General features: G+C 40.2%; 1 protein-coding gene across 1 annotated transcript; it reads right to left on the bottom strand.

The window, feature by feature from the left end:
- Positions 1 to 5,223: 5,223 nt before the first annotated feature.
- Positions 5,224 to 16,062, bottom strand: sptbn4a (spectrin, beta, non-erythrocytic 4a; the record flags this gene model as incomplete). Its single annotated transcript, XM_079471668.1, has 10 exons — positions 15,640 to 16,062; positions 10,049 to 10,345; positions 9,741 to 9,944; positions 9,390 to 9,479; positions 8,351 to 8,629; positions 8,129 to 8,259; positions 7,811 to 8,015; positions 7,039 to 7,284; positions 6,617 to 6,751; positions 5,224 to 5,517 (listed from the first exon to the last, which is right to left on the bottom strand). Exons 1-10 carry the CDS (start codon positions 15,760 to 15,762, stop codon positions 5,224 to 5,226), a joined length of 2,004 nt encoding a protein of 667 aa, XP_079327794.1. The 5' UTR covers positions 15,763 to 16,062.
- Between the last annotated feature and the right edge of the window lie 1,998 nt (positions 16,063 to 18,060).

Genomic DNA, 18,060 nt, shown 5'->3' with positions numbered 1-18,060 from the left:
GTATGTCTAGCCAGTATTATTTTGGGTTACCAGCAGAAGAACTGTAACTTGGCTAAACTTAAATGCGACAAAGTTACACGACCCATTCCACAAATTGTTAATTTAATAAAAATGTATATATTATAAAACTCAAAAAAATACATTAATTATACAATTCAATATTATATAATTAATTATTATAATTAAAATAAAATACAAGTGACTACTAGCTACATCAATCAACAAACACAGACCTGAAGTTTACTTTGGGTGTGTGTGTCCGATGAAACCGTCTATAACATGATGTCCTCTTTTTTGTCATTCAAAACTAAACAGGTTAACTGGTTTTATGCCACAATTCTGCAATGTAAAATTCTCATAAAATCAATTGTACTTGACAAAAAAATTTAAAACAGGATCTTATTGAGTCTCTGACCAAAATGTTCAGTCTTTAGCTATTGAGGGTGACTCATAAGATAGAGAGCTGAGATCACAATTCTGCTCTCTCACTATTGTGCCCTTGAGCAACACACCAAACCATGATACTCTAGAGACACTGTACCTGACATATATTATATATTCATATGTATGTGTAACAAGGATATCAATTCCTTTAGTACAAAAACAAACAGGATAAAAACGAAATCCTTAGGTTGAAGGTGTGTGAATTGCTTTTCTTCAAATGCTGTCTAAAAATGAACTAGTTTGGACTGTATGTCATGTAATGAATATCAGTGTCACACCAAACTGTAAATAATTGTGTTCAGTATAATACAAACGTGCATACTTATAAGAAAAGTATACTTTAAGTGCACTGTAAGTCGCTTTTCAGAAAAAGCATCAGCCACATGCATGGAGGTAAATAATAAAAGGGGTAAGATGATGTGAAACAAAACTATCATGAATAGAAAAATCGAATACAGATACATGACACATACACTGCAAGCTTCTCTCTCCTGGACTTGTTCAACTATCTCAGCCATAGTGGAACGCTTCTCCCTAAAAAAGATCAGAAAGCCAACCAAGTTAGACACACAGGCAGATGTACAATTAACCTATATATCAAAATCTTAATACCACAGCTAAAAAACAGGAAATAATTATTAATCCAAGAGAGAGAGAGAGAGATTTATTATCAAGAATTTCCCTGCAAAATAAAAATTTGTCAGATTTAGCTTATTTATAGGGGGCAACTTTGCCCCAAAACTAAAAGCCACACAAACACATTTATCTAGTTATCTAAATGAGGACATATGTATCAATATTCATGTATGCTTAAACAAACTCTAATTCTCTGAAGCTAGGTCTTCTAAGGTTAATTTCAGGGATCATTTAGTATATTCACACACAAACACTTTATAATCATACGGTTAGTCATTTGTTGCCATAGTAGGGAAGCCTTTTTAGAACAGAAACATTTCTGTAAAGCTCACTTGAAGAAATACAGAAGTGCTCAAATTGGTTGGTACCCCTCCATTGGTTTTTTATTCAACATAATATTGTTAATAATAAAACAAATGGAAATGTCATGAACAAAAATAATGGGACCCCTAACCTAATATTTTGTTGCACATCCTTTAGAGTCAATCACTGCAAGCAAATATTTTATGTAGCTCTCAATGAGACTTCTGCACCTGTTAAGAGGTAGTTTGGGCCACTCTTCCTGAGCAAACTGCTCCAACTGTCTCAGGTTTGATGGGTGCCTTCTCCAGACTGCAAGTTACAGTTCTTTCCATAGATGTTCAATAGGATTCAGATCAAGACTCATAGAAGGCCACTTCAGAATAGTCCAGAGTTTTCTTCTTATCCATTCTTGGGTGATATTAGCTGTGTGTTTTGGGTCATTATCCTGTTGGAGGACCCATGACCTGCCACTGAGACAGAGCTTTCTGACAAAGGGCAGTACGTTTCGCTCCAGAATGCCTTGATCGTCTTGAGATTTTCATCCCTGCACAGATTCAAGGCACCCTGTGCACGATGCAGCAATGCAGCCCCAAAACATAACCAAGCCTCCTCCATGTTTCACTGTAGGTAAAGTGTTCACTTCTTTGAAAGCTTGATTTTTTCGTCTGAGAACATAGAGCTGATGTGACTTGCTCTTCAGCCAAAACTATCCTTCTCTTTCTCTGGTCCATGTTCAGTGTGGGGCACAAAATGATACCAAACAGCAAAGTGACTACTTTTCTCCGTTTTAAAAGGCTGAATGACTGATTACAAGATTGGATACATGTGTGATACTAATAAAATAAACTAATTAGTTTAAATATCCCTATAGTCCAATTATGTATTATCTTTTCTAAGGGGTGCCAACAAATGTGTCCATTTTAGAATATCTTTGTAGAAAAAGCAATAATCTCTTATGCACAGCTTCTTTGCTTTATTCTATGACATACCAAAGGCATGGAAGTATACATGATACAGCTTTCAATTTCATCACTCCCCAGGAGGACTGAAGAATTAAGTCAATGAGCTATTAGGGTACCAACAAATTTAGGCAGGTCTGTATGTGTTGTAAAAACCCATTTACAAACAAACATGACTTGACTCACCCGGATGGTCTCTTGTCGGACGGCTCTCTGCCAGAATCTGCATCACTGGAGTCATGTTTTTGTACTCTTTGCTTCCCGCTTCCCTCCTGCTCGCTAGACGACTGTCTCTCCATTCTCCGACGGTAACGTTCTTGTCTAACTATAAGAGGGAGTTCATTGAGTCGCGCCTGGATCTCCTGCTCGCTAGAGGTCTGTCGGCCAAGGCGGTACTCTCTCTCCCGCCTCAGGTGATCCATCTGCGGGTCGGACCGGCTACCACGGGGGTCCCTCTGTAAACGGCTGTGGATCATTTCCAGCGAGGGGTCCATGCCCATAGGGGGAGCTGGCATGTTTGCCCCTCCACATGCAAGCTGAGCTCGATGCGCCTCCAGTAAAGGTGAAACGGCCTTGTGAATGTGGTTGATTTTGGGCTGAAGGCAGTCAACTTTCAGGTGCTGCCAAGCGTATCCCATTTTGGGATCTACCACCCCCACAGCACCTAAATGGTTCAGGCTGTGGTAGCCAGAGTTGTCGTCTCCTAAAACACCCTGTTGGTTTAATCCAGTGTAGCTTGAACTGTTGACCCCCAAGACACCTACTTGTTGGTTTAACCCGGGATAGCTCATATTATCCAATACCGAAACACCCTGTTGTTTTAGCCCGTGATAGGAAAGACCCTCCCCTATGAGCCCTGATGGTAGGTTGAGCCCGTGGTAGGATGAGCCATTCATGACGGGTGAGTATGGGTTCATGGTGGACCCAAGCCGCTGGGTGAGCGCGTGCGCCATAGTGTGTTCAATGGAGTGTGTGAGGTCCGGCCCGGGCTTGGACTCCAGAAATGAGTCCTGAAGTGGGTTACGGAATAGAGAGGAGGACGAAGAAGAGGATGAGGAGCTGGGCACAAGGCAGGAAAGAGGAAACATCTGCCTGCTAAGGAGTGAGGAGGTGGCGGGCTTGTTCTGCTCCTCCTTCAGCTTTTCTGCCTGGAGAAAATACATATAAAAATGCATTAAAAAGAGATAGTTGTATATTTTTATTAATGTAAGTCTTTGTTTTCACAGCGACCTGTCGCAATGAGCTGAAATGGTCCTTCCATGTGGCTGCGGCCTTGCGGAATGCTTCGTGCCTGCGAATCAGCTCCTCTACCTCGTCACTCCCGCCCCCTGCCTCACGAGTGATTGGAGGGATAGAATCCTTGATTGTGAACCAGGACTGCTCAACCAATCCCGGCTGGGTAGTAGACTGGAGCCTCTGTTGGGCTGTAAGGCACAAAAAACTTGGAATTATACAAATTTATTAAACCAAATAGTAAGTATGATGATGATGATGATGTTGATGTAGATCGCATGAGCCATTCAGATCAACGAGATTCTTTGTTTTGTCACTAATGGACATGTAAGAAAATCATTTTTAAAGACAAATATCATGCAAATGCAATTATATGGTGGTTAAATTATATATGTGACCTTTTTGTGTAATGCAGGCTCAGAGTAGAAGAACAAATAGTCATTAAAGAAGTTAATTTAATTCTTTACTTTACTACTTCATATAAAAAGTAAAATATAAAGTATTCTTTAGATTATGCTGGGTGCTTTTATGACTTCGGCTTGGTTTTTACAGGCAGGGTCACATATTTGACCCATATTTATACCTCTGGTGCAGCAAACAAAGAGGTCTAAGATGAAGCCATCAAATCTCTAGACTGGCAATTATAACATGACAAGAACATCACAGTAACATTATGATCACTGACCCTGTTGAAGCTTCTCCCAGTGCTGCTCCCATCTGTCATTTAGATCTTTCTGCTTTGCGATCACATAGTCCAGCTTCTCCTTTACCTGGATGGAGTGAGAAGGACATTGAAGTAATTTAAAAATGATGTAATCTTTTAAGTAATAGTTCACCCAAAAATACTTGTCATTTAAAACCTGTAAAACCTCTTTTACAGAACACAGAAGAAGATATTTTGAAGAATCACTGTTTCACACGCATTGGTTTAGTGTCCAAACAATAGAAATGAATGGGGGCCGGCATTATTCGATTACCAACTTTCTTCAAAATATCTTTGTTTGTGTTCTGTGAAAGAGAAAGAAAGTCATACAGGTTTGAAATGACAAGGCCTGGAATAAATGATGACAGAATTTTCATTTTGGGGTGAACTATCACTTTAAGCAAGGTGATATTACAAAAAAGACTCTATATTTTCAGCCTTGCATCAATATATTTGATAGATCCTGTTTATATATTGTATTCATGTTTTCCCTGAAATTACTTAAAGAGGTGATTTTATTTCATCATTTCCGACTGATTTTAAATGTTAAATGCAAGAAAATGCAGTGATATGATCCATGAAAAATCCAGTCATAATGTAAAAATGTATTAAAAATGTAATTTCTAAACTCAAACAATAAAACACTGAAAACACATACTCAGACTGTGACAAAATACAAAAGAACTATGGTTTAAGCATTTGTGTACCTCTTCAGCCGCAGGGTTGCGGGCCGCGAGAAGCATCTTTCCCATCTCCACGCAATGCACAAAGTTCTTGCTCTTGTTGTCCATCTTAATTTTCAGGCTCTGATGCTGCGACATCATCCCCTCCAGCATAGAGATGTCCCTGACACACACGCAGCGACCCACCCAGCGCCACAACCCATGCCCAGATACAAACCAGACACACACGCGCACACATTAACCATGCACACTTGACTCCTGTCTAAAATTGAACTGTACATTCAGAGCTAATGTTATATAATATCTGGTACCTCGCGTTGTCAGCCGTGCCGATCTGTCCCATGATTCCATCCATCCACATGCTCAGTTCCCGCACCATGGCGAAGAACTGGATCTTATCTGTAACCGTGGTGACCTGTACGCGACTGCCCTCACACGCAACGAGGAGCTCTTTCCAGGCCTGCATCACTTCCTGCTCACGGCTCAGAATGGCATCTGCCTTCTCTCCGGCGTAAATGGCTCGCAGCTGAGCTGCGTTTTCTTGCAGCTGACGTACCTGAAGGGGGGAAAGCGATTGAGTCGTTGTGTCATACTACTGAACTTTAGCAAATGAAACACATACAGAATAAAAATTTGTGATTTCATAATATATGTCTGTGTACTGTGCATTCATTGTGTATTTATAAAAAACATACATGTATATTTAAATTAATATATAATTGACATTTTAATTGATTCCGGGATTATCGCATTGTTAAGAGTAGATTCAATAATGAATTCAAAAGTAGTATATGTGGTCTAGCATTGTAAAAGTACTACTATATTACCTAAAGTGCAATAAGATTTGGTTTGCAAACACTTTAAACAAGTAATGTGCTTTTTTACAACAGTATTTCCTTTATATAGCATTAACAATTTAACTTTAAATATTTCTTGTAAATCTCAATTTACACATTTATGTAATCAAATTAAGTATAAAACCAACCCTGCCACTGCCAGGGAATTAACGTTCTGTCTAGTTTGATATAGAAAAACAAGTTATAATGATTATTGATATTACATTAACTCTCAACACAAAGTGTAAAGTGTACTGTATTTAAAGTGAAATTATTGTATGCTCATTTGTCTTTATATTAACAATTCATTGAAGGAGAACACACTTCCTTTAACATGAGTGAGTGTTTTGGGCCCGTCCCTTATTGTTTGATGAACATTATAAACAGAGATCTTTATTATGCTGCTGTCCGATTAAGAGCGCTCTATACAAAACTAAATAAGCCTTTAACACCTGCGCATATTATGTCTTTGTGGGGCGAGGGCACTGATAGACAGTGACACAAACCCCATGACACAAAGGTGATTCTCTAAATACCCTCATTACGGAACGACCATATAGTCACCAGCCTAGATCTTATTTCAATCTTAAATATCCCAGCTACAGTACCCTGTTCAGTTAATATTTTAGACACAGAATGTTATTCACACTGGTGTGACTATTCAGCCTTGTGTGATAGTTGTAAGTTATAATGCTTTTGAGTAGAAATGCGAACTTCCCCTTGCTGGGTCAGGAGGATGAACCAGTCTAAACGCTTATTTATCGTAGCTGTCGCACCTGGTCGAACAGGTGCTGACGTGTGCCCTTGTGTGTGTGTTACCTGGGAGACAAGCAGCTGCAGGGAGTGCTCAAAGGAGTGCAGCAGTCTCTGAAGTGTGCCAGGGTTTGCCGAGCTCACTTGACAGGACCTAACCTCTGGCAGCTGCCTCATCTTTCCTTCAATTTGGACCAACACCTAAAAAAACACGGGTGTAACCACTGAGCACAGATGTTTAAGCATTTACCTCCTTAAAGAAAGCCAACCTGTTATTATAAAAACTGTCTGTGAGTTTAAAGCAAACATCTCTTTTCGCTGCTTTATATTAATACAGTATCTGTTTCTTGTGTGTGTATTTGTCTAGTTTTGTGATTTTTTCTATTACCGTAAATGTTTTACTGGGTCCAATGAATGCAGTCGACATGCTTATTTTGTATGTGTGTATATGGAACTGTGAATGTTTTCATGTTTGTTTCTTCATGTACCTCCTGACAATCAGTAAAAAACTTATGCAGCTGGTAGGAGGCAGCAAGCATCTGTGCTCTGGTCTCCATGAGCTCTAGAAGATCCGCCCAGGACTCGTTCAGTCCGTCCTTCCATTCTGCGATGGTGGCGGCATCAGAATGACTGCAGTCAATCATCTCATTGACCATTTTGTTGACGGAATCCATCTGTTTCTGGCCCACTGAACGTGTCTCAGATGAGAACCGGGTAAAGCTCTCCTGTAAAGCCTGGAAGCAGCATAGAGCAAACATTTTTACACACTGCAGGAGCAGGGCTCCAGACTGCAACCAAGTTAGAGTTCAACGAACGAATGCTCTTGTTAAGTATTATTTGACGTAATATTTACATTGTGTTGTGAACATGAGTAAAAGTGTCCTTAATACGATTGAGACCTTCCATTTTGCTTTAATGTGTAACACTCTAAACAACAAAATATATATTTTTTTGACATGCACAATTTCTGCATGCACAATACCCATTAAATTACACAGAAGGGCACTACACAGAATAAAATTACTAATCTCTCTGGAAACATTTGAGATAATGCAAGTACACATGTTAACAGTATATACTGTATATAATGTTCACTGTTACAACAGAGTCACAACAGTATCATAAATAGCTATTTGGCTTATGGTTGACATTTTTTATCTTGCGTAAAGCAATCGATTACATTTTGATGAAAGAACTACAAAACTGGCATGAATTAGGTAAACAGATGAAGCACTTGACATTGTGTTGTGTGTGTGATACCGTGACATGCTCCAGGTTTTCTCCAAGATCGGTGGAGCTTGCTACAGCCTCTCTCTCAGTGATCCATTTCTCCAGCGCCTCCACCTCTCGCTTCAGCTGGTACAGCCAATACTGCTGCTCCAGTTTTGTCTTTCTCTGCTCAACCAGATCTTTCAGAGACACGTAGAGCCGGTCTATATGAGCCTGCTGTTTGGTGATCTGCTCACTGATAGACACAACGAGAAACACCAAGTCACGCGAAAGACATTGAAACCTAGTGACCACTAAAATGCCATAAATTATTGTCTGTAACTGATACACATTTTTGTTTGTTTTTACCTGTCGGGATGTCCCAGCTCAATCATACGACGGCACTGCTGGGACAGTGAGCTCACGGTTTCAGCATAATTCTCCACTGTCTGCTCTAAAGCCAGTTGCTCCTTTAGTAGTTTAAGTGTACTTGTTTCATCCTGCAGACAGAAAGGAGAGGGAGAGATTGTTAACCCAGTGTCATTCTAAACCCGGTTATTTTATACTGCAATAATGAGATACAGTGCATACGTTTCCTTTTTCCTCATTGAGAACCTGAAGTCTCTGTCCACTGAGCCAAGACTCCGTCTTTGCTGCCTGGGTATAGTACTGCTGGGCATGGCTTACAGCCTCCAGCATCACTGAGCGACGTTCCATCTGTACCTGTAGCACCTCCCACAGTTGCCTCACATGCCCTGCCCCCTCCCGCACAATCTCCACCTCTGGGGTTTGCAAAGCAGCGACAACCTCCGCCCTGTCCAGCACTTCTTCCAACCGCCCTCTCCGAGCCAGCATTTCTATCTCCAAAGCCTGACGACCAAATAAACACAATCAAATATCCGGTCCAGCCAATCAACATTAATCTAAAAAAATCAGGAACGCATATCTAACAGCAACAGGTCAAATAATTAAGATGACAGGTTATTCATAATTAATACATTTCAGATAAAATTCAGTTGAATAGATTTGCCTTTGAGATCGAGAGTGGTTGACTGACAGACCTCAAAAGGTATTTATGTCCCTTTTGGCTGTTGGCCTAAATAACAGCATGGAAATAAATCAATTCAAAGATGCTCATCCACTTGCTCTTTCATAACTTTAGTAGCATCACAGTGAAGGAATAAAACATCCTCTTGCATCATTTGATGAGGTCAGTTACATCAGATCAAGATGTTCTCTAAGGTCTGGTTAACACTAACATGATGAACTCATGGCCCCTGTGTCTCAGAATTTATCATCATCCTTGAAAACCACCATTTTCCCAGCACAGGTCGGGACCATTTAAGGTGGTTTCTAACATGGACCACAGACTCCTTGCACCTGTCCTTTTTACTTCTCATGGTATTAGTATTCTTCTTAGGGCTGTAAATTGATTAACAAATGCATTGGAATGCATTACATTACATTATATGCCCGTTAATCAAATTAACCTATTTTTGTCTGAGACAATTGCTCAAATACTACAATAATATTTTTTTGCAGAATTTACGGGTTGGGAAACAGATTATTTTTGTAATTTATAGAATTTCCCCGAATCCTGTCCTGGTAAGGTTCAGAAAAGGACTCCCACCTCATGGCTTTTTATTAACTGTTGGACACTCTGGAGATTGGTGCCATATTCTGTAGACGAGGTCAGATGCAACCGTTCCTGAATCCATATCTACGGATAATAAAAAGGTACAAATAAAAGTTAGATTTTGTTGAAAATGTGTAGTATAAAGTTTCCAGTTGCAGTTCAGTACTTTAGATACTGGGTGGGTAAACGTTGACACACTTTATTTCGTGTGAGTAATGTCTTTAAGAACACCACGCTATATCTATAAAACTTTACCTTGTGCTAAAGACACTTACTAAACTATTAAGAATAAGAATAGCCTAAGATTGCAACAAAATGAAAAGGGCAAGAGAGAGAGACACTCACAATCTCATCTTCCAGGTCCTGGGTGACCTGGTGCATTTCTTTCGAAGCCAGATGGATACGCCTTCTTTCCTTCAAAGGCTCAATGAGACGCACGATTCGTGTCTCCGCTATGCCTCCTGGCTCCTCCCCCTCCAGTCTTCGCTGATCAGCTCCGCCTCTCACTTCCCCGACACCGTGATAAAGCTGCATCTGGGCTTCCATCGACTGAGAAAAGATGAGAGAAACGACAAATACATTTACTTGAGATTTCAATGTGCATCACTGATCAAGACATATTTTAACGGGATGTTGCTGGTGTCGACACTCACTTGAATCCTCTGCAGTTGCTGGCTAAAAGTGGGGCGGGGCTGTAGAAGGGTGGGTTGAGTGGTGTGGGCGGAGCTTAGTGTGGGTGGCTGTTCCTGTATGATGGTGAGATGCTGGTCCAGGTCACTGAGGCTGTTGACGGGTACGTCGCTAGTACGGTGATTCTGGGTTTCAAACAGCTGCCGGGCCTTGACCTTAGTGGTGTTTTCTAGGTGAGACCAGCACTCTCTGATTTCCTTCAACTTTATCTGCACCACTGAACGTAACTCGGGCTGTTCCTGAATCAGCTCCTCGCCCTCCTACACATACACACAAATAGACATTTTTTTAATTGCGATGAAAACTTAGATTTTTGACCCTTAAATTAAGTCCTAGCTGAAACCCTAATCTTTTTTTACATTTAAAATACATCACAGTTTGGGTTGTAGTTTACACAAAATAAAATAAAATTATTGTTTATGTTAAAATTATGTCATTCAGAACCTGTCACTCAGAACTTTCTTCTGTGGAACACGAAATAAGATATTTTTTTAAATGTCTCAGTGGTTTTGTGTCCAAACAGTGAAAGTTAATTGGATTTGGTTACAAAAGTATGTTCATTTTTGGGTGAACTATCCCTTTACGCAATTACACTCACGGTAGGAAATGTCCCACATTTGGTACCCACAAACTGACTCATACAGGACACATACACAAATGTAACATAACCCCCTGACTGTCTCTGACCCTCACCACTGTACGCTTACAATGTGAGAGTGTGTCTATGATGGAGAGAGATCCAAGTAAAGAGAGTATGTCTCTTCACAGCTATGGCTAAAGTCCAGCCTCCTAAAATAGGGCACAAACACTCTCTCCCTCTCCCTCTCCCTCTCTCTCTCTCTCTCTGCAGGGGAGAATGAACCTTGACACACTGATGCAAAAATACATTCAATTAAACTACATGTATTATCTAAAACAGTCTACATCAATCTCTCTATCAGAGCGCTGTGTGTGTGAGTGCACACGTGTGTCCATATGTGTGTGTGTGTGTGCGTTTGTGTTTCATAATGCAGTGCAGCATTTCTCCTTCTGGCACAAGTTGCCTGCTCCCCCCTGTACTGCAGAGAGAGAAAGTGTGTGTGTGTAAGAGAGAGAGCGAAACCATGAGACAGAAAAAGATGGAAAAACACAAAGAAAGAGACAAGTCGAAACAAAGACAGTCAGAGAGGATATAAGCTGGGAAGGGAGATGAAAAAATAAAAAGAGCGAGAAACTGATGGATTTGAAAGAATAAAGAAGCATAGACAAATAGAAAGTATTTATATTCATGTTATGTTTCGTCATGTGTTCCTGTAACCGGTATGGCCCTCGGTTTCTAGAACTAGGAAGCAAGGTCAGCTCTGAGGACACCATTGTGTCCTCTGATTGGTCCAGCCATCTGTCTGTCATCCAGGATGCTGAGCTGAGTGAGTCTGGAAGTGGGGGAGGGGGCGGGGATGTAACCCTTCCAAAAGGACGTAGAGTTCTTCAATCACAGTGGGACTCGATGTCACCGCTTATGCTGTTTCTCGGGTTACAGCCTCATTATTAACTCACATTTCCGTGGATATGTACGCGTGAGTGTGTATGTGTGTGATGGTGTAATTGCTCTCAGGGCTACAGAAATCATATTCATAAAATACTGGCAGCCATCTTAGTCAAGTTCTGGGCTTCAAAGAATGAAAAATTATACAAACCTTAAATAAGAGGGGATTCACAATTTAAGTGGAGACTTGTGCTCCAGTCCTCTAAAATCTCACTTAACTATTAAATTAAATATACATTTTCATTATATATATGAAATATTAATAATTTGTATTAATTTAATAGTTTTATGTTTCCAAATTGTGTGTTTTGTGACCGATTTGTGTTTACATTTTTCTCTTATATAAATATATAAGAGATCCTGAATTTTGTGAATAATCGGCCTGCGTGTATATGAACTTTGAATATACACCAAACCAAAATGGGACATCTGTCATGTAATCACCCAACTAGTGTTTCAACTACATCAGGTTGGTAGTTTTGGTAGTTGACACATTTTGGTCAAAAATTACCTGATCAGTTTTTCAACTCCTAAAAAAGAGCATATTGTTAACATACAAAACATGATTATTAAATATTCTGTATATTAAATACATTTGTGTCTTAAACATTTATTTATGTTCCTATTAAAATTTCAATTCTGTCAAACAATTTCTAAAAATAGTTTGAAATTTGTATCTATTATATACAATTTTATATAAAAATAAATTGAATGCATAATGTAAAAGATTAAGTTAAAACTTATAAAACTCAAACTGATGGAGCAGGTCATAAATGCACCTCCTAACAGTTGGCCTACTGTGGTCAACTTAGCTTGTAAGAGTGGCAAATGTCATAAAATGTTGACATTCATGTTTCTGGCTTGCGCCCTTACAGACAAACCATCGCTCTACTGTACGTGGGGATCACTGCAATCTCATGTGTAAACATACCCTTTGTAATAAAAGGGAATAAAACAAAAATAAAATAATTTAGTAGATTTACTTCTGCATTAAAACGTGTCACTCATAAAACCTTGCGTAAGAGTTCATTTTGAAAAACAGATACATCTAGATCTTAAATTCTAAGATGACCTGCCAAACTGTAAAAATAATTATTTCTGATCTGCATGTCTGAAACAAAACCCTGAAGATCAGAGAGAGAAAGGGAAGCATGTTAGCAGATTGCAGAGAAAGCAGAATAAGACTCTATCAAACCAGACTGAACGGACAACCGTCTGACAATTCAAAGTCAACACACAATACATATAGGCATTCAACTTTGAACTAGCTGAGTCAGAAAACAATCTAGGCAGTAACACAGAATATTCTACATACGAAGACCTACCTACGTTTCCCAATGCACCTGCTATTGAGCCTGGAACCTAATTCACAACAGCATCCAGAGAGTAAGGAGCTATATCACTCATGAGATTGGTGGGCATGTTTGATATGGTCCATTGGAATTGCTCAAAGCTTTGAAAATGCATTGTGGTACTAGACCACAGTTTCACAAACGCCCTGGAGATTCATGACAATCACACATACTGTACAGTAATAAAGTACCCGAGAAGATGCTGATTCTTACTGGCATTTACAGATTTTATGCACCACATGACATTCATTATAACCAGTGGTAAAATGGCCAGGAATGCCAAGACATTCTTTCTCAACACAAAATGTTTGTCCCGTACATTAAAAAGAACACTGATAAGAGGACATATTCTCTGTTTTCATGAGAAGAATTATCAGGTGATAACCCACAGATTACTGCCTAAAAAATGCTCCGATACAGACATTTTAGAAAAACCATACTGACATTTAAAATCAACTTGAAGAAAAATACGCTTAATTGTTACTGTGCAAAAAGTACAGTCAGCACAAAGGCTGGGAAGTCTACATTTGAAAGGTTTTAATCCTCTGTGAACTGTGAATATAAACACACTGCAATTGTTGTAAAACACAAAATGAAACATCGAAACAAGAAACGTGAGAAGAAACAGAAAGCCCACAACATCGAATAAACCTGCATGAATCCACCACACAAACGCAGACTGAATGATCACATCTCAACAATGACTTAGCTTGAGTTAATGATCAATGCAGCAGAATGTGTGTGAAATGTCATTGGGCCTGTTTACCACAAACTTCATTCAAGACTGATTTTTAGCAGTGTTTAGATCGTCTGACTGTCTCTTCACAACCACAAACATCAGCACGTAACCGCAATCTAAACCAAACACACCTGACCCACCTGTCCTGACCAACACTACCACATTCTAGCATCTCTGTCCATAGTGTTTTATATCATAAATAAACATAAACACATGTACTTGTGTACCTTAGCAGATAGATAAAAAAATTCTTACGTATATGATTCCATTGCACTTACTGTTTCACGTTTCTAACTGAATTGCATGTGCATGTTTAATGGTGCTTTTGTGACAATTTGACACAATATCAAGTACATATCATTCAGGCGATTCAGCAAGTTTACACCCATTTCTGGCATGAATGGAGAATCATCTCAGTAGCTGTGTAGTCACGCAGCAATGCATAATGCCTCGTGTCACACAGTTCTTTGTCATCTTATGTGCTACACCACAAGCAGAAACTAACCAAATGCCGATTACACATTCAGACATATAAATGTCACACAAGATAAAAGTGAAGCGAAACCCAGCCATCATAAAGTACATTACGTGTACCTGAACGTCCTGTGATGTCTCAGGTCAAATAAGCATTTTATATGACAGCATGTGCTGGATCATAACAGTTCACTTGGGATCATAAAACATGTTATGTACACATCAGATATTATATTTACTGAATAATGACATTCAAAATAAGATGTGAAAATACAGTACATGCGGATGTGAGCACTGTGGGATCATAGAGATCAGTGAATCTTCTTTCCATTACATTTTGTTCATTTTGGCAGACGCCTTTATCCAAAGCAACTTACATTGCATTGCGCTATAAAACATTTTTTTACTATGTGCAATCCCCTGGGATCGAACCCATGACCTTGGCGTTGCTAATGCTGCGCTGGAACCACTGAGCCACAGGAAAGCTTCTTCATTTTCTACTGTCTATTTTCACACTAACAGGTTTTATGTATAATTTTCAGCTCTTGAATGAGAACATCATTAAAGGAACAGTTCACCCAAAGATGGATTTTCTTTCATCATTTACTCGCCCTCATGTCATTTCAAACCTTTCTTCTGCAGAACACAACAGAAGATAGAACTTTGGACCCCATTGACTTTCATTGTATGAACACAGAGACATTTCTCAAAATATCTTTTGTGTATCACAAATGAGTCATATACATGTTTTGAATGGGTAATCAAATAATTATTTTCTACATTTAACCTATTCAGAATGTGTCCTAAACCCCTCGTTCACTATGTCCTGAATCTGTGCTAAATGCAATCCTAACCCAATGACAAATGTCTACAAAAACCTCTCAAACATTCTCTCACCCAGTCACATTTGTCTTCATCCTTGGCCAATGCTCAATGCCCTCAACTCATCCTTAACCAATGCTGAATCTGTTGTTAACCAATTCACAACCTGCCCTCAACCAATCCATAATTCAACCAATTCTGATTATGTCGTGGACCCATCCACCATGCCTGAATCCATTCTCAATCGATAGTGAATCTGTCATCAATCCATTCTCTTCTTTAATCAATCCTCCACTTCCTTTTAACAGAATCCTTTATCCTAATGTTTCTTTTTAGCAATCCCTCATGCCTCTATATTCCTTTCCACACATTTCAGTACAGTAAGTAAGGTCTATGAACACTGCTTACTTTGATCAAATAATGCTTATGAAGAGGAAGCAATTCTAGCATATTCTCTGTCTTCTATATATTAACATACAGTACACATTACATACCCAAGTACATTTACAAGAAACTGTGGTCATGTGCAAAAATTTGCCAGTGTGTTTGATCATGGAGTAACCTGCAAAGCAGCTTGTATTCGTATCACCCACCTGTAAATGAATAGCTTCCCCTTAGTTCATTTAAGCTCTGGTGACTCACCTGTTCAATCTTGGCGAGCCATTCTTTGTTGCGGGCGAGTTCGGCCATGAAGGCCTGGTGCTTCATCCATTTCCTGTGCAGCTTCTGAGCTTCATCCCGAGCTCCATCACGAGCTGTCAGCATCCTATTGGCCTCCGAGAGCTCTGCTCAGCTACACCACACACACACATGCACAGGGCAATTCAGCAGACGGCTATGACACTGGCACGCTCGGTCACTATCTTTTATCAGCCATCACATTCACACGCATGCACACGCATGCACACAAGCAGAGAAAAATAGGACTAGGCCCCTCCGACACAATCACTCCAGCATCCTCAGCACTGCGACGGCACAAAAAAAGCATTCACCTCCACCACAAATATACACACACACACGCACCCCAATAAACCTCCTGAGCAAAGGAGAGAGCAGCACCTCAGCAGAATGTGCAGCAGCAGCAGGGTCTGGAGCTCAGGGGCGGGGGTTCTGCTGGGTCCTCATGTCCTCCAGGTTAGCGTGCAGGCCCCTGCAGTTCTGCTGCAGTATCCGTGCGTCAGTCCAATGCTTTGAAAAAACAACCGGCACACACACGAAGACAAACACCAAGCGTTTAGTATTCTAGAGAAATCTCCTCAACCTCGATGATGTTTCCAGAATTGTGTTTCAATCCTACAATGTCCAAAAGCTGTCAGGGTGAAGCTCCAGTTTCAGCGCTGCGGCCGAGTTGGTACACCGTCCTGCTGTCGACCTGGATGGAGGGGGGGATAAGTGGGAGGAGTCGCTGATGTGCGTGTATGCTGGGGGTGTGTGTGTGGGGGGAGATTTAGACACCTAAAGACACAAGTTACCCTCTTTGAATGAGCTCACACCCTCAAACATTATGCTGCGGTGAATCCGACGGCTGCAGCGTTAGCAAACAGACATGCGTGTGCATTTGTGGGCAGATTCTCATGTGCTCTAGTGTGAATGCAGTGCAGCATGCTGCAGTCTCTCTCTCTCTTTCAGCGCAGAGCGGAGAAAAACGCCTCAATCCTATCAACAGACTTCACTGCAGTGCCTTAGCGTGAGGGAGGGTGGGAGAGAGAGAGGCAAGAAAGAGAGAGAGAGTGAAATAAGGGAGGGGGTGGTAGATGAACGCAAAGGGGGGTGGCAGGGATAGAGAGAGTGAGAGAAATAGATAAAAACGAGGTAGAAATAGAGTGTGCCAACACAAAATGCCACTCTGGTGTTAAAGAGTGAGCAAAAAGGCAGAAAAAAGGGACGCGGGAGTGAATTAGAAGAAATACATATAATCCAAAGAAGAAAAAAGATGGAGAAAAAGGCAGGTGTAAGAAGAAGTGGGCGACATTTTTCATTGTCAAGGGGCGTTTAGCTGCACAGTTGGGGTGGAGGGGTGTGTGTGTGTGTTCGAGGACAGTCAGATATGAAGAACAGATTGGTTTAGAAAACAACCACAGGGATGCTAAGGTACTGGAGGTCATAGCCTCAGCAGTTGTGTTGGGAAGATGCCACACAGTAGAGAGGGTGCAGAGGTTGCGTGTCTGTGTGTGTGTGGGGGGGGGGGGGTGGGGTTGTAAGGACACAGCATTGGAAAGGAGGATGAGTTTATGTTACGTTTTGCGGAGCGGGAGGCAGACGGCTGAACCGGAGAGGTGGACCGTGTAATTACAAAGGTCAAAAGGAAAACACAATGGTTCAATGAGATATATCTTTAATGTGTGTATACTGCAGCCGTCATGATTTGCAAACAGCTGAGTGAGAGAAGAGGACAGGACACACACGTGCCACTTTTTCCATTTTAAAGAGACAGGCGCATTTTAGAAATTTGTCTTTATTTACTCACCCTAAAGTTGTTCCAAATCTGTATAATTTCTTTTTTTTGATGACCACAGAGAAAGATATTTGCAACTAACAGTTCTGGCAACCATTGGCATTGTAGGAAAATTTACTCTATACATTACTTTGTTCTGTTAAACACAAAAGACGATATTTTGAAAAATGTAGGAATGCAAACTGTTCTGAGGCACTTTTGACTACCGTGGTCCATACTACGGTAGTCAATGGTGGTCAAGAACGGTTTGGTTGCAAGCATTCTGCCAAATATCTTTCTCTGTGTTCATCAGAACAATAAAAAAATTGGGGGGTGAATTGTCCATTTAACTGAGACAAACTACTATCGAAGCATAAATCATAAATACTGCTAACTTTTTAATGTACACAAACATATCTTGCTACGATTTTTGAGAACATTTTAAAACATTTAATTGCAATGTCACTTAAATGATAAGCTCTGCTTATATTAAAATAAAAAACGGCATGCTTTTCAAAGCAATCGGAAAGAAGACTTATTCTACTCCGTATAAAGTTTCCATCCTGTTAATTCTGTTCTCAGACATTTTCTGCTTCCAAGTGTGTAAAGGAAAATTCCTGTTCTTATCA

Source organism: Barbatula barbatula, assembly GCF_947034865.1.
Source record: "Barbatula barbatula genome assembly, chromosome: 2".
Lineage (NCBI taxonomy): Eukaryota > Metazoa > Chordata > Actinopteri > Cypriniformes > Nemacheilidae > Barbatula > Barbatula barbatula.
The sequence above is the reverse complement of the archived record's forward strand: the minus strand, read 5'-3'. Positions and strand labels throughout refer to the sequence as shown.